The 26,316-nt window shown below is 37.9% G+C and overlaps 1 protein-coding gene across 3 annotated transcripts in view; it reads right to left on the bottom strand.

Annotated features, from left to right (window-relative positions):
• The window catches only part of SHISA9 (shisa family member 9), a 197,499-nt gene that overhangs the window by 6,562 nt on the left and 164,621 nt on the right, over positions 1-26,316 (bottom strand). For all 3 annotated transcript variants that reach the window (XM_032983575.1, XM_032983577.1, XM_032983574.2), the window contains one exon: positions 15,633-15,788. In XM_032983575.1, the coding sequence (XP_032839466.1) occupies positions 15,633-15,788 (156 nt within the window). The remainder of the gene's footprint in view (positions 1-15,632; positions 15,789-26,316) is intronic.

The raw sequence follows: 26,316 nt of genomic DNA, 5'->3' as shown, positions 1-26,316 counted from the left end.
GCCTTCTGCATTGGCTTCTGTATATAAATCAGTAAAACAGGATTTAAAGATATCACTGTCATGTTTGCAAAAGGAGTAAAGAATTAGAACTGCAAAATTGCCAAATGAACAATAGTAAAAGAAGGGCTTTAATTCTGAGTGCTATTCTTTATGTTCCCTCCCTCCAGTCTTGGCAGTTAATTATAAAAATGTTCTCAGTTTCAATATTTTTGTAAGGTTTTTACTCCTCCAAGGCATTGCACTCACAAATTTAGTTACTGTTGTAGCTGTTCATCTGGAAAAGATGTTGAAATATGAATTTTTTCCAACCTTAATGCATGTGCCTAGGAGGAGGGAGAACTTGGGCTTTTGTTCCTGCTGTGCATGAAATGTATAACTGAAAAAAATACAGAAACGGTGTAAGGATCAAAAGCAGGACTTCTCTCTCCTGGCTGAGTACCTAAGCTATTAAGCTAAATAGATGCTTTCTCCTCCTTTGTCTTTCTAGACTAATAAATCTTGAATTTTCTTTTGTTCCACAGCACAAGTTCATCAGGATACGAATCTGGGTGGGGACCATCCTAACAGAAGCTGGGATGCACCTTGCTGGCTAGGGAATGTAGATTTAAATCCCACTTAGTTGGAGCAGTTGTACAACCATGAGCTTATAATCTAAAAGGTGGAACACTCCACTACTTGCTCTTATCTGAATCCAATGGTGCCTTCAATAAACTTACCACAACTGTTTTATTTTGATCTTGACTTTCCCAGTAACGGTGACAGATGTCTCAGATTGGGACCCTTGCCTTATTCCTTGAATTTTGATTTTGAAAGGAGATGACTACTCAGCTGCTTAGGATAGCAGGGTCATGGGAATGCCTAGGAAAACTTCAGTAAGTTTAGGCTCATTTAGTTGAGGTGGCCAGAAAGGAATGGGCTTTGATGGTATGTTTTGATTCAAGTTTCACCATTCTGCTTGTATCTGTCTCTAGCAGAGGCAAGATTTGTTCTTTTGCTGGTTGATGATTGGCCATGACCAAATTCGGAAGTTTCACGTATTTCTTCATAATTCACAGTTAAATAACAAAAGCAGGTAAATTAGTGAGTTGCTTATAAAGTAAATACCATGGATGAAAGTGTGTTTTCTTGTGGCTGTAATAGGAGCAGAATTACTCAGTGTGCTTATTTGAGTGTATGTTATCTGTGCTGAGAGGTACCTTTAAAGTTATGTGATACTGTTCTGCTCCTGAAGTAGTCTTCAAGGTGGCTATGTAACCACTTTTGGCAGAGTTGTGTGAACATACAGTAACATTGTGTAGTGCTTTCTTTTTCTTGTAAAATATTGCAGTTACAAGAATTTCTGTGTAGAAAGTGCAGCTAAATAAGGAGGTCTTAGGTAATTCTGAAGCAGTATTTCTTACTCCTTTCCTAATTGACAATCCTTTTATCTCTGTGGGTCCATCAAATGGCTCTGGATTCCTGCACCATTTCTTACAGCTATAAAAGAGGTATAAAATCCTGAAAGACAATTATGTCCTACTGCTTTTGTGAAAGTAGGCACCTAGGAGTGGGAAAAAACCTCTAAAGTGAGAGGGGAGAATCCACAAAGGAGTGAGCCCTTATAAAAGCTCTATAGACATTAAAAAAAAAAAAAAAAAAAAAAAAAACCAAAACTTCAATGAGAGCTTGCAGTCAGTCAGAAGATACAAAAATATATAGGGAACCCTGCGTCTCAGTAGATGTTTCACAGAATTGTTTGTTATCTGAACATATTTTAAGAACTACTCTGTGAAATGCAGAACTTTATTCTAGCCACAAAGAGACTGTATTTCAGATTTAGGGCTAGAGATACAGAAAGCAAGCCAATGGAAAGTGTTGGGGACAGGATAGCAATGGAATGACTACAATGACACACCAGATAACAGCTAAAATACACAAACTGCTATTGGTAGATGTTTTCTGTGTAACAGTAAAGCTATCCCTGTGTAATATTTAACAGTTTATAACAAGGCTTTGCTTCTACAGCCATGACTTCACTGAGATGTTAGTGTAGTTACCTGAAGCTATAGGAACCTTACATTTCTCTCTCTAAGTAATGAAAGTGAAAACTCAAGGAAAGACAAAAGGGTAACAGATCCTGGCTCAAAAACGATGAGAATTTTGCCCAGTGAAATACTAGCATGCTGCCTTTGGTGGTGCTGTTGTTGATCCTGTCTGAATGTGTGATTGCTTATTCATTTGCTTTTCTAAGCTGGCATCTAAGACAATATGTTCAAAGGCTTCCAAGTTATAACCCAACTCTATGTGAGAGTTTTTGTAGGAGTTCATCTGAATAACAACGAAGTATCATTTCTACACTAGCACAAATTTTTCTTGGGTGAGGGGAAAAAACTAACATGGAATGAGTTCATATTAGCTGCCCTTGGATATGAACTGGATCCAATAACTTCACTGAAAAGTGTGCTCCATCTAGTAAAACAAGTAATACATGTCCTGTCTTTCAAATAAAGGGGTTCACCAAGCATCATGGAGCGTAGAAGAATTTGCTTTGCATAGCATAATGCCAGCAATGGGTAGGACAATATGATAGATCTGTATGTCGCCAAGAGAAAGAAATGTAGCTACTTCATGGTTGGTCAGTAGCTGTTCTCATCTCATGGGAGTGGCTGTGTATAAGGTGGGATGATTTTAAACCCTATTAAATTCTAAGAAAGGGCGAAGACTCTTTAAAATCATTTTTGCAACTCTCCTTCTCCATTCTTGTACTGAGCTCTGAGAATGCAGAATTCAGTCTGTGGGCTGCAATGCATTGATTTTTGTCCTAAATATTTGTCTTTCTTCCCCAAAAAGTTCTAACACCATTTTGTATTTATTTAAGACATTCTGAAAAGGAAGATAATATTTTATGGTTTTGGATTCTTTCTCATGATTTTTATTCCCTATTACTGATAGAGGTAAAGAAAAATACATAATGCATATAGCCACCTATAAATTATTTTCATAATTTTGGTAGAACCTACTTTCTGTGGCTCTGTGTTATTTCTCTTCTGGGCCCCTTTACCACTTTATCTATTTACTCATTTCTTATAGTGATCTGGAGAGAGACCAGTAATGAAAAGATGTACCATATCAACCTTTTCTTCTGCAGACATTGCTTGAAAGGAGCTTGTCCACCTCCAGACACAAGACTGCATTTTGTTTTGCCAATGAAATAAAATTCTACTTTCATGATATGAGACATGATGAAACATAAATATGTAGGCCCAAACATCTCTTCTATTGATTATTTTCATGACGGTATCTGAAAGGCTGAAGAGGCCAGAATATTTCTGGGTTTTGAAACACATTAGAGAATGGTTCAGAATAGGAATGTAATTAGACTTGGTAAGTAGAGCCTCCAGTCTCAGCAATGTTCTCTTTATCTACTATAGGCAGCAAAGGCTGCTGCTTGGCTGGGAACACTGAGACAGAATTTGATTAACTCCTCAAGCATCAGACATCGTGTGTGGTACCTTATGTACAGGGTTACAGTTCCCTGGGGTGCAAGACTAACCACATGTCTGTGAGCAGAAGCACCTCTCTTCTTATAATGTGCCCAAGAAGCATAGCACTGCAAAGTCTATTTTTTCTTTTTCTTTTTACAAACATTTATTGACTGTGTAAGTTTAGGCAGGTTTCTCCTTGGACATGTAAAACAGCTTTTCTAGTTGGACTTTGCATACTTGACTGCATTGATTCACATAGTATTGAATTGCAGTATTTATGATTCAATTTTGCAAAGTGCTGCAGTGATATCATGATTTGGTTTTGGTCAAAATACTTCAGACACATGCACACTCATTGTACCTAATGTAGAGACCAATGACATGAAGATACTTGTATCTAAGCAGTGTAAGAAAAACAGAGCTTTTCTGATTTACCAGGCTCAATAGGTTCTGTCAACCTGGAAAGAAATGGTGGCTACATCATGTTAAATTAACATTAAAATTGTAAATGTTTTCAGACCTGAAATCTGTTGCATGCAGATAGACAAAGATCAGACTCCTTTTTTATATTCTAAAGTGATTTAACATTTTAAATTAAAACATCAGGATGTTAAATTGCTGGTTTAGTATTGTGCAATGAATGATAAACTTGAGAAGGAAACAAGATTTCCAGTTCTATTCTTGAACCAGCAGAAGAAACTGTAAAAGAAGTCTAAGAGAATTATGTATTGAAATCTCTGGCTTTTCTTTGAAAATGCAGCCAGTGGCTGTCCAGTAACTGTAAATCTGTTTTTTCATTGTTTTTTTTTTCCTAAAGGCCTCTAAGCTCATGTCCTTTCATGGCATCTACAATGGCAAATAAATACAAAAAATCGACTGTGACATATTTATTTTATTTTGTTTTATCTCATTTAGGCATATTTATCAGTTTCAGTTTTACTGGAAACCTTGTATACAGTAAGAAAACTTGCCTTTTGAAATAGAAACTATCTAAGGAGTCATGCTGTCGTGCTTAACTTCTGAATAAAGCATGACTGCAGCATAAACTGATTATAGGAAATAAGGGCTTGGCTTGCTTTCTAAAAATGCTGTCCGAAGCCAAAGAGGTTAACACTTAGATTTGCTTAAAAGGTTTCTTCCACTTCTTTCAATAATCTTGCTTGTTTTTTCACTGGGTAGTTTTTAGTGCTTCTCAAGCAAATCAGTTAGGGCAAATCTGATTGTGTCAAGAGTTTGCAGCAATGCTTTCATACACCAACAATAATACGAAATTGTTTGTAATCTTTCTGGACAGTGAGGACCTTCAGTTTGTTTAAGGGCAGAGCTTCCTAACTATTCCAGGAGCACTGCTTCATTGTACATTTGCAGAAAAAGTGTGCAGTCATGTGCGATAACAGGCCCTACTACTGCAGTCAGAGTAATTCAGGCAGTCTGCACGCAGCAGTGTGCCTTGCTCCGGGGAGTGGACCGCAAACCAGGTGGACTGTCCTGGCAGACTGCACACTGAGTAGTATGTGGGTCATGTCAGAAAACATTTCACAGTGCTCTGCAATGTGATTCAGCATCTAAAAAGGCATGTTTGTTTTTCCTTAAGGTGTCAATTTATCTTATTTAACGTTGACTGAAAAAGCTGTTATATTCCTGACCACATTTATTTGTAATAACTGTTCTTAGCATGAACCTAATTTCATTTTTTTCACACATTGCTGTTGGCATTGTTCTGTGTGCTGAATTTAATTTTCAGTTTTAATACTTTTTATTAGATATTTTTTGTTTCTTTTAGTATACTGCTGGTTATAACTCTTAAAACTATGTCTGAATCAGCTACAAATCAGCTACAAATACTTCTAGTTGTGATGATGTAGAAAGCTATATGAGAACACATAAGACCCAGTTCAGGTCTCTGAATAAATAATTAAGACATGTTTTTAGTGCTGAAATAACCATGCATTTTTCTGTCTTTCAACTGGCGTCATACTAGATTTACACTATTATTTCTGAATACGGAGTGAGGCATAAAAGCTTTTTGAATTGTACTGGTTAAATGAAAAAAATCCCAGTGATGTAATAACTATTTTTGCAGGAGTTATTTTTATTTGATCTGTTTCTTAACTGCTATAATTTTAAAGAATTTTTAGCAATCATTCCAGATTGAAGTTGATTTTTTTTTCCTAAAATTAGCTGTGGCATAAGTTGTTTCTATTAGAAAGTTGTCTTTTCTATTCTTTTTTCCAGAAGGAATGCTTTTTAAGAGAGAGTTATTAAGCAAACAAACAAACAAAAATCCATAGCTGTATTTGCACACATTCAGTTGCATTTTTCTCTTCTCCTTTCCATCTCTTCCTCTCTTCCTCCCATTAGACTGTGTGGCATTTGTATTACTAAATTCTTGTGCATAATTGTCAGGTTTCCAAAACAGAGATGTGTGTCAAACTGAAAAGAAATGGTGTTCCCTGGCAATTGCCAAACTTGCACTGTCAGAAGAAAACCAATTTCATAAGGTTTTCATAGAGATTGGATAAACCTGAAGGCAAAGAAGAACTAATCCCTGCTCTGAACAGAACCCTTCAAGTAGCCTTCACATAAAGCAAAATTATTTCTGACTGACAGACAGTCAAGGAAGAATCAGTAATGAAGCTCACTTCAATGAATATTTAATAGTGCGCACACACACAAGACTTCTGCCATATCGAAGTGTTCAGTTTCCAGCTCTACCTTTTTTTCCAGGAATTGCAATCAAACCATCACCTGCAAAAGTGAGAACCAAAAGCACTGAGCTGCAGATCTTCCTCCCCTGTTATGGCAGGTTCCCTGCAGGGGAAGGTGAACTTTTTGCAGGAGCACCTTCCACAGCCTAGAAAGCTTTGCAAACTTTTGCACTATAAACATTATCTATTGCACTTAATATGATCATCAGGATGGGACAGACTGATATTTCCTTGATGATTTTTTTGATGGAGTAGTCTCATACCTACTACATACCATATTTTTTTTTTTCCCAGCTTCTCTTTTCCTCTTATCCTTCTTCATATAAGCTGTCAGAGGAAGGACTTTTGGAAGAACTGTGTGCATTACAAATCATGTTATTGCTCTTCCTCCCGCCATGCCTCAAGCACTTTGTTATTATAGTATGAATGTGTAGGAGTAAAGCAATGATCTCTGTGTCTTTTATCTGTGTAATTTCTCTCTTAAACACATTTACTGTCTTTAGAACATCCTTTACAGAACCAAAATAGCAGACAGATAACTGCTGCTATTTATATTATATTGTTAATAAGGGATTCATTCCTATCAGTTGTCTTACCAGTCTTCATTGGTATTCATGGGTAGTTCTGAAGAACATCACACTACTGCTGTTGACATCTATCCATACACAAAGCTGAAGAGTATTAAAGCTTTTGAGTTTTTTAATTTGGTCAGAACCAAAAAAAAGTATTATTTGTTTAGTTAAACCTGACTTGCAACAAAGTAATCCTTATAACTGCTTAAAATTACCAAACCAAACCTGAATGTTCATGTCACAAACATAAGTACAACAGGCTTGAATGAAATAGTTTAAAGCTCTGTTGTTCCCATGGAGGCAGATTCTGATGTACTCGAAGAAGTAATACTTTCATACAAAAAAAAAAAAAACCATTGTGAATCAGTAGAACTATGAGAAATAAAGTATGAGTATAGGAATTGAAGTCTGTTTCTCACTCAGTTTGCTTCCCAAGCCCAAAATTCCTAAATTTATTCCTGAATTAAGCAGATTGATTGTAGTGGAATTTCAGAATTGTACTCTCTGGCTTCATTCCATTATTCTTTGGTCAGTTCTTGGGAAAATTTAAATCAAAGCTCTTCCTTAAAAAGCTACTTTTATTTTTCACCTTTTTAAAAATTTTAAAAGGAAGAAATCCTGGATCAGTCATTATAATGTGATTTATATTTGAATATTGTCAGCATGAAACACTACTCAGTAAATAAAAGTGGTCCCAAAAGTCTTTAGTTAGGAAAACTTTTAATTTAAGAAAATTCTCTTCAAGACTTTTGCCCCAGAATTAATTCAAAGTTGACACTTTGAAATCATTTAGGACTTCACTTCCATGTGGTGGATTTAGAACACTTGATAAGCACTGCAGGTATTTAAAAATTATGATGAACTCAAGGCAGATTCTCAAAATCTCTGTTAATGTTTTGAAAAACATCGGGGGGGGGGGGGGGGGGGGGGGGAGGGTTGGGTTACCTGTAGAGTTACAAGTTTTGATCATTTGGCACCTCTGAGAACCACTTCCAGGATACCACATGTTGATAACCTGTATGAAACTCTTATTGCAAAAATATTACTTAAGTGACCTGCACAGCTAATAGTCCAAGAGGAAAAAATAAGTGGAGTATGTTCAGAACAACCAGTGTAATTGATGTGTAGGCTTCATGGTTGGAACTGTAAAAGTCATACTTCAGATTAAAGCTAGACTTTAGCTGGGATCCCACAGTGTTGATATTCATCTGCAAGTATTCACAATTGTTTTCATATCTTTATGATGCACCTCTACTCTTAAATAATGAATTTAAAAATTTGCATTACAGAATGAGAAGTATGTTTATATGTAGATATTACGTCTACTGTGCAAAATAAAACAGATATGGAGAAAGATGTTTAAGAAGGGTTGCAAGTGAGAATGCTTAACATCGTTAGACTACTTTGTCTTTGCATGAGCTAAGCTTTGGTTTTTATTGATTCACTTTTATCTAGTGGCATTGCCTAAGTGTGAAGTTTCACTCATGTCTTCACATCACTTAATGTGTAAAAAGTCTCATGCATAATTCATTAACGTTTCATAGAAATAGGTTTGAATAACCCATGCTTGGTTTAGATTTACTAGTTTCCTTCCTGTGGCCACCAATGATCTCAATAGACGGAAATAAAGCTGGTTACTGTAAGCTTGTTACCTCTGAAGACTGCAGTCTGCAAAGACAAAAACCAAGCAAAATACAGTAAAAAAAAAACCCTGAACGACTAGCATTCTGCAGCAATGGGTCTCATGCTACTGTTATTTTAGATCTGTCGTATATTATAAAAAGGAGAAAATTACTTTTTGTTTCATTTTGTTTCATTATCACATAATAAGGATTTTAAAAATCAACTAGTTTCCAGAGAACCAACCTAATTTTTACTGGAAGGATTTGAGTTCCCTATGATCTATAACTGATGGGTTGTGGAGTGGTGTTTATAATCTGATTTTTTGTGACTTTATTTGTGACAGTTTCATCTTCATTGTTTTAAACTACATGCTGGTAACAAGTGGCTGTTTCTCCATTGTAGGGAATCCACTGTAGGGAAAATGGGTGGAAAGAACATAAATTTCAAGAACAAGAGTTAAGGATGCACAGATTTAAATCTGTTATTTTGGCATGAAAAATAGGGTAAGAATTTAATAGATCATTATAAATTATTCTTCATCCACCATAAAACTAGGTAGTGGACCAAATTCAGACAAAACAAATATACTAGCTGTGAATCCAAACCAGAAAACTAAAAATCCTGAGATAAACCTAATAAAATGCACCTGAAGGTCAGATTTCTCTTCTTTCACAAGTTCAATCCATTGCTAAAATCTTAAAAATGAGACAATGTAGATGGAAATGTTTAAGAGCATCTTATTTTGGTGTCAGAACTGCTTCTTGTAGAAGAAGGACTATTTGCAATTTGCTTCTGGCAGCCTAGATGTCAATTCTGCTAAGACCAACGTATCCCTGAAGAGTTACCTTTTCACAGCTCCTTTTATTTGCTGAAGGATGGCATGGGAAATGGCTGCTTGGATTCCTGATTACTTACAGCAGATTTCTGCAGCCTTAGAAATAATATCACCCTGTAGATTCTACAGTAAAATGTTGTTTCTTTAAAAGGCTGTAAAAGAATGTCAGTAATGCAACTGATCTTGTTTAATATCAAGGCTTTGCACAAACAACATTTATAACTAAAATACAGCTATAGAAGAAGAAATTATGTGTGCTGGATGATAAAATAGAAAATATTTTGATCGAGACTCCCCAAGCATTTTTTATTTACCTATGATAGAGTGCCTGCAGGTATCAGAAGCCAATTTGGTAAAGAACAGAGAAAACAATTAACTGATTTAGTGAAAGCAAGAAACGTCTTGGAAGACTGCAGACACTGGGCAGGATGTGAAGTTTGGGAGTCTTAGCAGAAGACATACGTGAAACAAGTGACACTGGCCCTTCATCTAATTGGGAAATGGGAAAGATAAGGGAAAAGTGTTAGCAGGGGTTTGGTAAAGTGAGGCTTGATACTGGGTGCTGCTTGGCTTTTCTTCTGTGCCTGAAGGAGAAGCAAAGATTAAAGTATGAAAGACTTCCTTAACAAATGAGCACTTAGAAGCTTCAAATTCTTTAGCCACAGTGGGATAAGTAAATAATAATAATAAAAAAATACCAAGTTTTTATGTCATATTTTCTTGAGACAGATCCATCGTTCCAGTGTTGAATTGGGCAGATTGCCTACTCTAGTATTATCCATGACATGAACATACCTCTAAATATATGAAATCATTAACTGAATCACCCTCTGGGTATGACAAATGATGCATTAATCTGTACTTCCTTGTCTGTTTTCATGGTGTTAAATCCAGGGAGCTACTCCCATGTCCCAGATTTTTTTAATCCATTTTTGTGCAACTGCTTATGGACATAGTAGCTCAAAATTTCTTTACTCTTTGAAATGAAAGTACAATTCCTTTTTAAGCCTTCCAAAGAAACATTAATATTTACCTGTCAGTGTAACAGTATGTTTGGTAGAGGAAAGTAAAGTGACACAAAAATATTATGTCCGATAATTCTGTAGTTCTTTTTCTAGAAATTGATTGTATCAACCCCTGTGAATGCATGGGCAGGCCTTTTTCCTAGTTGTGCTTTCTTTTTTACAATTACAGTATTTCTTTCCAGCCCAGAGCACAATGAACAATAGGGAACAGTATAGAATCTCATCTTCTGGTTAGATAGGTGTCAGATTCTTAGGGGGCAGTTGAGAAGTTGCTTTATATTCTCATAAGACAAGTCTTATATCACCATAGTTACAGTAATTTCTATGGAATTTGAAGATCTGAAGCTTAAGAGAAAGCACCACCAAATTTGGCATTAGACAGGAGGATGGTTCAAAGATAACACCTTATAGTTAACCTTATGGTGATCTTCCCCTTTGGATCCTTCTGTGTGTGTAGATATAAAGGACAAAGCGGACAGTTTTCTCACGTGATTCACCTTTGAGGGAGATGTTGCCTTGTGCATTGGTGCACTTGTGGCCACAGTATTTTCTACATAGTAACAGTGACCTAAACAGGAGATATTTATTCTTTGAGTATCATATTTAAAGAATCTCACTTTGAAGTTTTGCAGCTGCAAGCAGAGCTGGAGCATGGTCTAACGTTTCCTTTGGGATCAAAGAACAGTGAAGCTTCAAGAAATGCTGGAAGCTGTAGACTCAGAGATATGATGGTGAGTCTGCTGCCAATTATATCTTCCTTCTAGCTTCACTATACCCAATCAATTAGATCTGATTTCATCCCACAAGAGACTACAACTCCCAGCATCACTAAAGACTTTCTGGGTCTGAGTTTCAGGGAGAAATTCTGTCCATTGTGGTTTATGGGGGAGGAGTTTAAACTGGCTGAGTTACCTCTTCTTAAGTCATGCCCAGTCAATTCTTCAAAGGTTTGTATGTGCATGTGTGTGTGAGAGAGAGGAAGAATAAATTTTATGGAAGAAATATAAAATCATGTTAAACTGTAGAAATATTTGTATTCTCAGTTTTTACATGTATGTCTGTCCACCTCTCTATCAGCTCAGTGATCTTTCTCCCAGTCCTTCAGGGCTTTAGAAAGTTGTATTTGGGGTATTTTTTAATTTTTGCAAGAAACTCTAAAGAAAATTAGTCACTTTGCAGTTCCTGGAACTTGGGAAAGAAAATTAACTGTTACTGAGACAGGCTCGCAGAACAATGTGACTGAATAAATATAACCAATACCTCAGGATACCAAAACCAGTTTGAGCTCTAGGAAACTCTTATTAAGCAACAGGATGGACTTCAACTCTTACAGCTTATCAGAGTGGAATTTGAAGTTGGTTTGTTCATGCTCTCTGAATGAGTGTCCAAATGATGTGTATAAAAATTTGTGATGAGCTACCTTTGTATGTCCTGGGACTTGAATTTCATGAAGGTGGTCATATACAAGATCATCGTTCACTTATAGCTTTAGGCATGTCGGGATTGCTTAAGTGAGGAATTACCATTTAAGCATGGAGTAAAAACATGGTTGATGAACTGGAAATAAGAATAGTTTATGCAGAAAAACCTCTTCCTGCACTTTTCACATAAATAATCAAATACTGCAATAGCACCAAAGGAAACCAGGATCATGTCATCTCAGGTGACCAAAAAATTGAAATATCTAAACACTGGGGGGTTTACTGTCACACAACATTCAGTGACTACTTTTGGTGGGGCTGGTCTTAGAGTTTGTTAACCCTTTGCCCTCAGATACAGTCTCTGACGTTCTTTAATGGGACAAATTTGGCACTGTTGAAAAAAGATTTTCTGTCTCAAAAATGAACAAATAATGTATGAACAGAGTGCACCTACCAGTCAGTCAGGCTAGAGATGCTAGGAGGTGGATTGCTTATCTATTCTTTCAGGAAGTACATGTTGCTCTGTCTCATTTCCAAGGGGTCCTCTACCTTCTGCTGATTATTCCCTGTTGGTGTACGTGTTAAGGTAGAAGGAGAGTAAAATTCCGACACAGTGAGGAAAACAGTAAGTAAATATCAACTCACTATTACCTTGTTTTACGTCAAGTACTCATCTGAGAATATAAAATAGGCACAGAGTTTCATCATGTTATTCAGAGATATAAAAGCCAGCAGACAGTATGAGGAAAAGACGAATTTGGTCAGTAGCTGCTAGTCAGTACTTAAGGAATGCTGGAGGCTGCAATAAATAAAGAAATTCCTAACAAGAAATGAGGAAAACCCCTCTTCCACTGAGTGTGTAAAGGTTTGGCTGTGAAGTTTGAACTAGTTCACACAGAAATATTTTACTTTTAAAATAAAATACATCCACATTGGCCTTTTCAATTCTCTTCTCTCCTGTTGTGCTGAATAAGACGCTGCAGCTCACATGTTGCATTGTATACATGCATGAACAGTCCAACTTCAAACTGCATTCTGCTAAGCTATGTGATTTGAGTCTAGGCTGTACCTTTAAAATAGCTTTCTAAGGATCAGCTTGGCCTCACTACCAAGGTATTGATCATTCTCATTCAGTAATACAATGCAAATTAATAACAATGGCACTGTTGTCTCTTGTTTTGACAAGTGTTTGACTCTTAGGTACTGAATTTAATGCAGGTCCCGAACATGATCCAGAACAGAGATTACTGTGACTTGCTACTTTTCCATGGACTGAATTTTCACAGCAGCCAGTCACTGAGAGATGAGTAGCTCAATTCTAAAATTAGACAGGCAAATTTTTAGGACATCTGCAGTTCAGAAGAAATCAGCTGTGTGGAAATTAATTTAATATTGCCTCTGGTAAAGCATCACTTTTTCAGTTATCTAAACTTCTTACCACTTATGGCCACATTATGATGAGTGATATTAATGTACTATAGCTACAATTGCTACAAAGCAATAGGAATGCTTCTTCCTCCACCCCCACTCCCCATTAAAGAAGAGAATTAAGCACGGTGTACTACATCTAAACAATAGGATCATGCAGAGTAAGAGGCACTTAAATTAATATGGTTTGCCTCAAATGCATGGAGGAATATAGAACACATCGCTTATTAAATTTCTGTTGTGGGGAATGAATCCACCCTCAAGCCACTCTCAATGAATGCAAAGGGAAATGGACTACACGCACTCGTTAACCTGCTATGGGGATCAGTAAGTGTAGCTCTGAATGTTAGCATATGAAAAATGCCATCGCTCTGTGACATGAATACCAGGTCAGGGTGAACTCAGTTTATGTCTATTTGTTGAAAAGATGTTGTCAGGTTAAATTTTATTTGGTGGGCCTGATGTAGGCCGCTTGCTATTTCCTCTCAGAACTCTCATAAAGCCGGTATGAATTCTGCAATGTGCAGTCTGGCTAACTTGATGTCAGCATGGTCACAAACCCAGGCCTAGCTAGCATCATGGAAAATCCTCTTCATGATCTTGAGATGTACTCAAGTGGTACTTCTTAGGAGGAATCATGGCCCTGAGAGTCTGAAAGTGGTAAAAAACTGAACATATATGAAAAAACTCTTGCTCCATATGTCCACACAGAGGTATGCATATATCACAATTCCAGAATCTCTACTGTTTTCTTCTGAAAAGTTTGGATAACAATTCATCACTTTGTACTTTTCTTGTGAAAATTCACCTGAATCTAAAACTTGGCTAATGTGGTCTGAGACCAGTAGATCTACAGGGGAAAAAAAAAAAAAGAGAGGGGATAGGAAGGATAGGGGGAAAGCATGGGAAGATGGCACAATCCTCCTGGAAGAAAATGTTCCTGAAAGTTATCTTTATTTTAGTTTAAAATTCTGAGAGGCATTATACAACTTCTGGACCTGAAGTGCACAATCTTTCGAGGTTGATTTAACTGTATGGTTATAATCTAGCTGCTTTAAAAACATGTACTGACACCCAAGAAATATCAAAGTTCTAACTTAATAATTTAAAAAAACAAGCACATTCAGTGGCTCTTGGACAGATGAGAGAAGTTTCTTTTCAGTGTATCTCTATAATTTTATTTTGCTTAAGTACTTTTTAGCTCTGATGATCAGCTTGACCTAAATTGACACCTGAAAAAGACTGATATCAGTGCATAAATCTGTGATAATCACCACATCATTGCACAGTATCACTTTTTGAAGAAGGAATTGTAAAGCTACTCTGTCTGTATTCAAAATTCAGCAGATAGCTATTAACCCCTGTCTTTTATAAACAGATTTTAAAATACCACGTGTAAGAAACAGAAATGTCAAGCTAAAGCAAAGCTAAACTATTTGAGATTGAACTTTGATGTACATTTTGTTAGAGGTCTGCTATCCTGAAGTTCGGATAAAAGAATGTCAGTTTGTGATAAAAGTTTTTCTGGTGTGATGAATATTAGATTCTTACATCAGAATGTCCTCAGCTGTTCTGTTTTTCTGAGCGAAGTAGCTCTTTCTGGAAATATGCAGTGTGATACTGCTCTAAATTCATGAGGAAATGATGTTAGTGTCCATATGTGTAAGCTGAGCAAGGGTTAGTGAGAAGCTGTTTATGAATAGACCCCCCTAGTTCTTAATTTATTATTGTCTAGAAGGGACCTGAAATGTAAGGTGATAAAGGCTTCCTGTTTTCACATGGTGTGCATTGGGTATTTACAGCCCCTGGAAAGTACTATCAACTTATGCTTCCAATATGAAAATTATGTTGAAATCTTTACTCACTACTGTCCTTTTCCCACCCCACAAATGTTCCCCCATTTGCTTAAAATAATAGTGTATGATATTAGTTAGTCCCAGAAAATAACCACCAGCAGGATCTTTATTAGGAGCTTTCTGATTGACTGCCTGAAGTCATAAGGCCTCAGAATTTTCCTCCAGTGACCTACTAATGCACGTTCTGCAGAAAATGTGAAAGCTCTTACTTCAGAAGTGTACAAGTACCTTATCTTTTTGGAAATATTTATCAGGTGTCTAAATTATATGCTTTAACTTTGCAACATATCCGATGTTTTTCTCTCTCATTTGTACAGATAGGTATGGAAAATACATACCAAAATGCATGGTAGGCATATTCAGGGCATAAAGAACTAGGGCTGAACACTGTGACTACAACATAGGTGAAACTTCCTGGAAAATGATGTACAGTATGTATGGTGTATTTTTGTATGCATATATAAGCACATGTGCATATGATAACCAATTCTTACATGTAATTTTTTTATCACTAATTGTAGTCCCCCTGTTAATGTTTAAGGCATTTCCAACTAACATGATAATCTATATGAAATTCTATCATGTAGTAGTCCAGATGAGCAAGACTTTGTTTTTAACTTTGAAGCAGAGTATCATCTGACAACAGTAAATGCAACATACTTATCTACAGGAGAAGTCATGCATTGTGTTGCTTACTTACCGACTGCCTTTAGAGAGGCATACTTGTTAAGCTCTTTGCCTGGGGGCTGTTGCTCATATGGGTTTGTGATCTGTCCCAGGCTGGGATATGAATGTTGATGTGCCATCTGAGGAAGGAGGGGAGATGTTGGCATGACATTATTCATCTGTGGTGGATCTGTATTAAAGAAAATCGACAAACATTAAGAAAAAAAAAATCAGTCTTAAGATTTTAACATCATCCAGTACAGATTAGACAGGATATGTCATGAGATTTAATGCAACAAAACACTATTTACTATGAAGTGGGAGTTTGAGTATAGCAAACCTGTACTTCAAACAGTTAATGGCATGATTAAAGGCTGATGAATGATTGTAGCAACACATGCTAACTTGTGTATAAAAAAGAGCTTTGAACTTAAAAATAGGCTTTCAAAACAATTGAACACCAACACAAAGACTGAATTTGCTGCAGCATTAGGATACAAGCCAAAATGTGAATTCCAGGGTAGCTTGAATACAGGGCAGTAGTATCACTCTCTCTGGGCAGTTAAATTGCCAGGCTACTTTAAATTGGCTCAGGCAGGCTGCTGCATATATGCACTTATACTGTTTTTAATACCAGAACCAGCTTGGTTATTTGCACAGCATTAAGTTGTGTTCTGTAGACATGGCGCAAAGTGCAGAATGTGCACTGTTGGCTCATGACTATCATTAGGTAATTTCTTCAAAGCTCACACTTTGTCCTTATGTTTTCTCCTTGTCCTTGACAGTAGGTATCACAATACCATACAAAGATTTTCTGAAGCAGATGTACCTAGAAGCAGGAGCTAATTACTGCTTATATACAGTTTTATACCAGCACTCACCCCATATCAATTCTGTAGTTGATTTGTTCCTTTACAGTAGAGAATACAACCTGGATACTTTTCTTTCTAAGATACACCATAATTTATTATTTAGTGTTTGATTCCAGCCTCTAAAAAGTTTGGTCAGAATTGTATGATGCACTCAATTTGCAAACCTAAATTTCAGCACATTTCAACATGGTCAGCATATCTTTTTGCTGAGTCTTTTCCCAGGCTGCATATTTTGAGATATTTAGAGCTGATTGTCAGTCCTAGAACCTTATCGTGGCTTCTGAAATCAGACAAGTACATTTTTTGCCTGCAATGAAACCATGGTGCTGATTTGGTGACAATACAGTAACTCCCACAGCACCAAGCAAAGGCTTATGATCACGTAGAAAACAAGCTGGGCAGTTACGGGAAAGGAGGCTTATTGTGATGGAGTGAGTGGACCACCCCCAGGTGCCCACAGGATCTGGCAGGAGCCAAATATCCCTGCAGTTTGCCAGGATTTTAAGGGAATTGAGCCACCTCACTTTCCACAGCTCATTAATGAAGCTGAGTGCATGAGCAGGAGCTCTGAAGCCAGCTAACGGATTTACTGCTGGGAGAGAAAAGGAAAGCCAAGGTGTTTTTTAACTTTTTTCTTCTTCACCATTTGCCGCTGCCTGGTGCAGTCTCTGCTGTTCAGACTGAGGCTGTGTCTGCAGAGCAGTGTAATCACAGCCTCCTACCACATACACATATAAACAAGTTGTGAGGGCACCCCGAGGCAACTCAAGAAAAGCAGGAAAAGTGCTACCATCTAATAACAGTATGATTCTTGCTGTTACTGGTTGTTAATAGGGAACAAACTAGTTGTGGAAAGTAGGTAGAGCTGAATGAGAAATTATTTTCCCATAACAAAAGAGTTTTTCAGTAAGTGTTTTGGTTTTTTGTTTTTTTTTTTTTTTTTTTCCTTTTACCAGCCAAATAAAATCTGCATTTGGACTTCTTTTTGCAAATATTGTGTCAAATCAGTAGGAACATTTTGTTGTGGTTTCAAAATCATATATATTTTAAAAACAGTTGGCTTACTTTTAAAAAGAGAAATGTTGTTTTGGATTGAAAACCGGAAGCCTTTCTATTAGGAATTCCCCGCCCCCCCCCCCCCCAAATGATTGGAACACATTTTAATCTTTTTTGATAGGTTTACCTCGAAAGGGTAATTTTGTTAAGTCAACCCTTTCAGAGAAACAGTTTTTATTTAAATGAATTACTATTTTCTAATAAATAAAAACTCTCACTAAGTTTCTGTTCAGCTATAGTACTGGCATGTCTGATGTAGCTAAGTGGAGTGACTCTTAGAGCAAGAATTTCTGAATTCCTACTCTGTTCCTATCCTACCTCTACAGTACAGCCAAGGAAAGCCTCTTACTCTAATGGCTTGAGCCATAAAATTAGATGACCACTCTTTTCAAACCATCCATATCTTCCAAGTGTCTCTCTTTTATGGTTACGTCTACAAGTTCACTTTCGAGAAGGAATGTGAGCACAGCCATATTTTGGAAACAGGGCAGCTGTAAGGATACCGGCATGGGTGCAGCCTTTAATATAAGGAAGGTGTCAACTTTTTACCACTATATTCAGTGGTTTTTTTCTTAGTAGAGCTAAATCGGCACTGCATAGATGCTACTACTACGAGGTTCCCTTGTAGCAATTCTTAATATTCAGTTTGTCAAAACATCATGATTTCACTGTGATGAAAGTGTTGTGAGCACCAGTACTTCTATGCTCACTGCCAAAGTGACTTGCAGCTGTGGAGACTTGCAAAAACAATGTAAATAAGGTGTAGTGAACCAGGACTGTTTTTCTAGCTGTGTTTCTTACTTAGACCTATCATTTTTACTCAGTCATCTCTTTAAATGTTAGTGAAGAAAGTTACCCCAGAGATGTACTTAGGCAAATGAATTAGGCATACTCATTTTTTGTCTGGGTGTTCAGTGACAGACCATTGTTAGTGGTTTGCTGGGTTACTGATATTGCTGGGGTTTGGTTCTTTGAATGTTTATGAAGATGTAAAGAAATACATTTTCCATTTTCAGATCATCTTTGACTTCTCTTTTGTCTTGTTAAAAGTCCAGAACTCTCCTGAATTATGAATTTCAAGTAAATTACTGACAGTCGTTCTTTCACTGCCGCACTGACTGCACAGTGCCCCTCACTCATACCCAGATGCTTACACAAGACTAAGTCATCAGATAGAAGACACAGTTCAAATTACTCTATCAACTGATTTGTACATTTGTACAAAGTAAATTAAGCAAAAGGCTAAACTCTGGCAGAGTGCATTGAACTATACTGAAGAACAATTCCCATTTATAAAGAGAGTCCCATTGGAATGGACTCCTAGGGCCTAAAATGAAAATCTCAGCTTGATACATAGATTTGTCTAAAACTGAATCATATTAAATTTTAGTCTAACTGGCCATAACTGGTGAATGTTGCATTTATTTGCAAGCTCGCTAAATTGTGCGTCATCTGATTCCTTATCTTTGGGTTTTTAGAAATAAGTGAGCAAATGGGACACGTTGTTTTCTCCATACATAGTTAATGTAATGATGATGGGTAAATTCACCTATATTTGGATGCTATTTAGGAAATGTTCAGAATTGAAGTAGCAGTGGTTTGATTCAAATTCTGCAGCAGGCATAGTGATGGGGAGTGAAAGTCTAACAACTGGGGCAGTCTGAGCTTAGCCTTGAGCAACTAGGAGGTTTTAAACAGGGCTTGCATTGCCTACTCTGGGGCAATCCACATTTAAAACTGAAAAGGTTTGTCTTACACTTGTAAATACTGCTTCACTATCAGCAATACTGAATAGGGATTCTCTCAGGAAATAAAGACATTTTTCTACAGCTACTTCACAAGAACTCAGTGTGAAATTTGAGATTTTGATGGGTTTTTTTTCCCCTTGAAATCGGAAAAAATAGTAAGGGAACAAATAATCATCTGGCGGATTATTCCAAATAGTTTAGGATACAAGGGATTGGTTTCAATTAGAAGAAAGTTTAATCAGAAAAATCCCTACCAGCTTTATCACTAACCTCTAGTGCCAAGTTAAATCCTTTATACTTATAAAGCAGATATTCTCTGATTGGTATTTGCAAATAGCTGGCTTCACTGAATTGAGACAACTTTAACCTGAAAGCTGTGGCTTTGCTGATACATTACTTTTGGCAACCTGACACTGGTACATTGTCCAGCATGGTTTTCCATATAACCAGCTGCACTGTGACACTGCCAATTTCTGCATTTATTTTTAAAAGACAGAGAATATGAACATCACAAAGAGTCAAAAAATTGTTTGTGCCACAGCTTTTAGCATGAATAGTCAGACCTGATTAGCAATGGTGATATTGTGAAAAACCTGCAGTATTCACAACCTGTCTTGTTTTTTGCTGAAGCAAAGAAACATGATGCCAGGCTGCTTCCTAACCTACCCAGGCTTTGATGGATCATTCTGGACATACTGTTAGTGGTTTTCTCTTTGTTGTCCTACTACCAGCCCAAAAGGAAGAGTCTGACAAAAGCATGCTGGAGTTCACCACACAAAAGCTGGACGTCTGCTGGGCAGAATATGAGACATAAAGGAAAAAAGGAAAACAAAAAAGGTCTTCAGATGCTGAAGAGTGCTTTTGACTGTTATCCACTTAAGACGTCTAGGTATAGAAAAGCTTGTGGGAGGAAAATGGAGCAGAAAATAAGAACTGGAAGGAAGCTGCACCAACACCAGTTTATCGATAGAGAAAGTGGGTTTTACATCCCAGCCACCAACAGTGAGCCTTTGTAAATGGCAAAGACATTGGCTTCTGGTCACAGTCCCACTAGTTGATGAAGGCTGATCATAATGTTGTCTGTTTATTATCTTGACCTCTATCTCAGCCTGTGCAACTGAAACTTGTATCTAGATGTTGTAGCTAGCAGCTTACTGCATTTTTCAAGTAAAAATGCTTTTTAGGAGTGTCTTCACCCCTCCCTGATTGTGATATTTAGAGTTGCTTTGTAGTGCATCACTGTGACAACAAAAATGTAATTGGTTGCTGTAGTTATGCTGGACTGTATCCACTTAAGATGGTGTCATATCTCATTTATGCACTTCATTCAGAAAGCAAGGAATGGGCATATCAGCAATTAATAAATACAGTAAGATGCAATGTGGAAACACCTGACACACTGTGGTCACATGTATGAATGTGGTAAGACAAGGCAAAAGCCCCAAAACTTTTTGTTTGATTGTTTGTTCTGTTTTACGCATTGTTTAGGAAATTTATTGTGCTGTTCACCTAGCTTGATTATTCTTGTCAAGAAGCTGCCAGGGTTATGGGAAATACTCAGGGTTAGAGGAAAGGATGCTGGTAGGCTGCTAGCAATAATAAGCTTGTTCAATGTTTGAGAGCCAACAACCCTCCATGAACATCTCTTAAGCTCAGCCACTATCCTCCTCTTCATCCATGGGAAGAGTGAAACTTGTTCTGTAGACTGGCCTGGGAATTTATTCCTTTCTGTAGCAACAAAGTCAGTGATTCAGTGCTCGAGGACAGTGAAAATGAAAAAACTCCATAGGCACAGAATGGAATCTATTAGTAAATGAGCAGTTACAGGCATAAGGAAAGGAACAAATGAGACAGGCGATGCAGTAACAAAACAGGAGAGGATGGGGGAAGGGCAGGAAAGCAGAATGAGATTTTGCTGTAAAAGCCACCTGCAGACACACATACAAAAGGAATGAGAACAAGATAGACAAAAGAAGACTGAGAAGTCAAGGGGGAAAAAAGGGAAAATTCAGAGCAAAATATAATAATAGCTGAGCATTTTCAGATACTCAAGAGAAAAAGATATGCCCTGAACTAACTAAAATTGAAAATAACAGCTATGAAAACAGGATAGATCTGAATGGTTAGAGAATATCAGTATAAAATTGCTCCCTTCCCATCCATAACTACACTGACACCAACATGCATATTTGCCTCTTTGTTCTTGAGTGTATTATACTTAATTATAAGATTAACTCATCCAACATTACAAATCCATACTTTCATTCCTACAAGCCTCACCAACAGAAACTGCAGGTGCTATTTCTGAAAAATCCCAGATATGATGAAAGCTATGGGTTTTTAACAACTTGACTATGCCTGTAAATTAGTTCCTTTCAGACCAGTTCCTTCCTGGATAATAAGACTGTTATCCATTCATGGGAGTGAGCCACCTGTTGGGGTGAAACTCAAATCCAGTCAACAAATGGTTACAGGACTGGTGCCACAGCCAGAGGTTTGGCTACCTGGACTTGTGCAAAGCATTTGACACTGTCCTGCTCAACATCCTTGTCTCTAAATTGACGAAAAATGGATTTAACTGGTGAACCATTTGGTGGATAAGGAATTGGCTGGTTAGTCAGACTTGAAGAGTTGCAGTCAACAGCTTGATGTCTAAGTTAGACAAGTGGATACTACTAATGAGTGGCATTCCCCAGGGGTCAGTGTTGGGACCGTCACTGTTTAACATCTTTTTTGGCAACATGGACAGTTGGATCGAGTGCACCCTCAGCAAGTTCACTGAAGACACTGAGCTGTGTGGTGCGGTGACACGCTGGAGGGAAGGGATGCCATCCAGAGGGACCTGGACAGGCTGGAGAGGTGGGGCTGTGCGAAACTCATGAAGTTCAACAAGGCCAAGAGCAAGGTCCTGCACATGGGTCAGGGAAATCCCAAATACAAATATAGGCTGGATGATGAGTGGATTGAGGGCAGCCCTGGTGAGAAGTACTTGGGGGTTGGTTGACAAGGAGACCACGAAGATGCTCTGTGGGCTGGAACACCTCCCTTATGAGGACAGGCTGAGAGAGTTGGGGTTGTTCAGCCTAGAGAAGAGAAGGCTCTGGGGAGACCTTATAGTGGCCTTCTGGTACCTAAAGGGAGCCTACAGGAAAGATGGGGAGGGACTTTTTACAAGGGCATGTAGTGATAGGACAAGGGGTAATGTCTTTAAACTGAAAGAGGGTACATTTAGATTAGATGTAAAGAAAAAATTCTTCCCTGTGCGGGGGGTGAGGCGCTGGCCCAGGGTGCCCAGAGAAGCTGTGGCTGCCCCCTCCCTGGAAGGGTTCAAGGCCAGATTGGACGGGGCTTTGAGCAGCCTGGGCTGGTGGAAGGTGTCTCTGCCCATGGCAGGGGGGTTGGGACTAGATGATCTTTAAGGTCCGTTCCAGCCCAAACCATTCTGTGATTCCATGATCCAGCTTAGTAGCTGCTTTCTGTCCAGTACTAGATACATGACAGGAAGATGCAAGAGCCTCGATTGTATTTATATGCAAAATTGTTTCTGAAATGTGTGTGCTTATCCCTACGCTAGGGGTTATGCCCCAAAACAGCAACCTTCTTAAACCCTTTGGTTTGCATGAAGTGTTATAAATCTGCATGGTCTGGTTCTCCATATAGTCATTAAATGGTATTTCAGCTCTTGTTAGATTAATGGCACTCTGCGGCAACATTTTCCACCGTCTAGTACAAGTCCTAAACTGAAAAGTATTCCTATTATCTAATCATAAGCCTTGCAATTTAACTGATTTTTTTATTTTAGCAAGAATGGATGGTCTCAATCCAGGTTGTGTGCCATTCATTATTTTATATGCTTTTTTTATTCTTTTCATACATTTGACTCTTTTCTGATGTAAATAATTTTACTCCTTTCAATCTTTCTTCATGTGACAGTCCTTCCAGGCTTTGATCATTACTGCTGCCTTTGATCATTACTCAACACTTACAGCCTTGCAATGCAGCTTCTGATATGAGGTTCTACCTTCAGTAACATGTGGAGTTGTGTTATTTAGTATATAATGGTACCGTAAATTGTCTCTGTAAGTCTCTGTCCCTTATGATATGCAGACTTTTTTGTGTTTTCTCATCAGTGATATACAAGTTGTGTGAGTAGTCATATTTTCCCTAAATCTAAGAGTTCTGAGACGATACATATTCTTCATGGCAATTTATGCTAGCCAGTTATCTGTTCTGTCTCTTCACTGTGTCACAAAAACATTCTTGTAATACAGACAACCTACCCGTCTAATCACCATCACAAAAAGGATCTGAGATGAGTGGGATGGAATTTCATCCAGCAAAAAAATGTTTCTGTTTAATGGAAGTGACAGTCTACAGTGTAAATGCCTGTCAGCAAACATACTGTCTTGTGCCTTCCTCTGTCCTATCAAGCAATTGTAGGAGTTAGTCCCATGCTACATGCCATACTCTTGATTCTCCATGGTGCCACTGAATGAGAGTGTCTCTCAGCATACTGATGTCTAGTGCTGTATGCTTCCTATTCCAATTTGATTAACCTCTTGGTCTGTTGCTGTCTTCCATGGTAGAGGTTGCATGATCTTTCACATATGGCTATCCTCAGCCAATTTCTGAGGAGAAGCTTTTTCCCCAAAGTAGAAGAATGCTGGACGCAGGAACATCTTCAGTTACATTGTCAGATTCAAAACAGTACTAAACTCCTTAGGATGCAATGGTGTTGTGGGCTGTGCTGACAGCATGGAGCATAGGCAAGTGAAGTGTATCGCCTGCTGCAAGCGTTTGTGAATCAGCAGGGTTCGTAGTGCTGATTGACACCAAAATTCCTATTGGTTCAAGTTGAAAATTGGCAAGAAATAGGATGACATAGTCACTCTTAGCACCTTGTTGATCTAATTGGAGACACTGATGAACAAGGTTATTGTGGATGCAGTCTTTACGAGAAAGCATTACAGTAGGGAGATTCATGAGCTAATGTTCAGAGTCAGTGTCACTCATCTGGACATGGGAAAGGAGGTCAAGGAGCCAGGTCACAAAATGCATGGTGCTCTGCTCTTGGTGCATATCTTAGGAGGAACTAATTTTTCTCTGGCAGTGTAGGTAAACTGCAGAGACATATCAGTGAGCTGTGTAGTCAGAGTGCTGTTGTTACTCAAACAATGCCCTGTGCCTGTTTTTAAATGGCAAAATTCCCAAGTTTCCTTCTAATGTAGTGGAATCCTGTGCTTCTGTCAGATGAAGGCAATGCTATATACATACACTTGAAAACAGAAGGATTCTTCATTCCCAATACTTTTTTTCTGAAGTGCAGATGAGGACAGCACTAATTTTACAGTACAAATCCTCCCCCCTCCACCCCTTTAATTTTCTATCTACATTCTTCAGGCACTTACCCATATGAAAGTGAGAGATTATATTTCTTTGAATAATGATTTTAGGAGGGGTTGAAACATACAAGAAGGGAAATTAGTAGTAATGTGTCTGAAGAGGTGTGGGGCTCCACTGTCATCTGAGTCCAGCCAGGGAAGTGCGCACTATGTTTCTGTAAAAGAGCCTTTTTCTTACTGAATGTGCTGCTGCCATTTATGTTTAAATGTATGGGAAATATTTATATATATAAGAATCTTATGCCTGCAAGCTCTTCTGAACTCTGTGTGATAGGTTGCAAATGGGGAAAGAGACAATGTATCTTTGTGTATGAGTTAAATTCAAGAGCTGGTGACTGAAGCTTCCCACTGAATTCTATATGAAGTCTCTGATGCTGTGAGGTGCTGAATTCTCTGTGGCCACAGCGATTTAGGAGATGGGGCCTTCGTCATGTTTAAGGTTTGGCCTCCTTGTTTCTGGTTAGACTCCAAGTGTGTAGGAGCAGAGTTCTGTGAAATCAGTTGGCCATCCAAGAAGGGTGGGAGTGGGATATCACTGGTCTTGTGACTGAAGTGGCTCTCTCTTCTGCTTTTTGTTTCCCTTGGGCTCCATGCTGTACCGTCACACTCACATTCTTGTAATATTTTCTGGGCTCTTGCTTTGCAAAAGTGCTACAGTCTGAGGTTGGTTTCCCATGTAGACTTTTATTATATGACACCGTATATCCTTTTATGAAGGTTATTTTTGTGTCCTCTGAAAGTTTGCTTTTCCTTCATAATTACTCACAACCTGACAGATTTATAATCTCCTCTGATAGGATTTGTGACATTGTAATCTTCTCTAGAGCAACCCATTGTGGCTTCACAAACAGAGGATTATAACCTTTAAGAAAGCAATAAGTAGATGAACTCTTGAGATATAAAGACCCTGCTTTCATATCAATTTCCAATGCTTGAGTTGTGGGATGCAGGGAGCGGTGCTGTGTTCTCACTCCCACCCACATTTCTGGCATTCTTCATCTGCTTTTGCCTCAAGTAGCAGAGGTAAGAAATTAATTAAATCCACCAGTTATACACTTTGAGCACTGCAAATATCCTTAGCTATGCAAATTAAGAAAAGATAAATTCAGCAAATTTGACTTACACAACAAATTTTTTTTTTCCCAGAAGAATGTTCTTTACACTTTCCCATAAAATATCAGTTGTTTTACAAATCCAACACTTCTGTACCTTTTCACAGGAATAAAAAGAGTCTGCTAAGATGTAACAGCCAGCTCAGATTCTTTGTTTTGTCTGGTTTGTCTTTCAGTGAAACTACTTTTCTTCCAACAATTAATATACTTTTACTTAATAGGAATGTGCTTGTCATTATAATATTTATTCTGAATGTTTATATTCCTTGTTTATTGTTTTCTCTTACTGTAATGGTTATTGATGACCAGTAAGTGTACATTTTTATGCAGCTTGAATATATTAAAAATTCTCTTTCTTCAAGCACTCCGCTGGTTTGTCTATTAGATATCCCAGTATACCAACTGTTTAGAAGGAAAAGACTATCCAGTAAACATGTTACTGACTTCATGTCTTTGTTAATTACTGTTATGTCTAAGCAGTAATTTAGGGTCCCCTGCCGATAGCTTGTGGGTTCAAATTGCCTGCAG

The sequence above is a fragment of the Tyto alba genome, unplaced genomic scaffold (genome assembly GCF_018691265.1).
Source record: "Tyto alba isolate M040663 unplaced genomic scaffold, T.alba_DEE_v4.0 Super-Scaffold_28, whole genome shotgun sequence".
Taxonomy (NCBI): domain Eukaryota; kingdom Metazoa; phylum Chordata; class Aves; order Strigiformes; family Tytonidae; genus Tyto; species Tyto alba.
The sequence above is the reverse complement of the archived record's forward strand: the minus strand, read 5'-3'. Positions and strand labels throughout refer to the sequence as shown.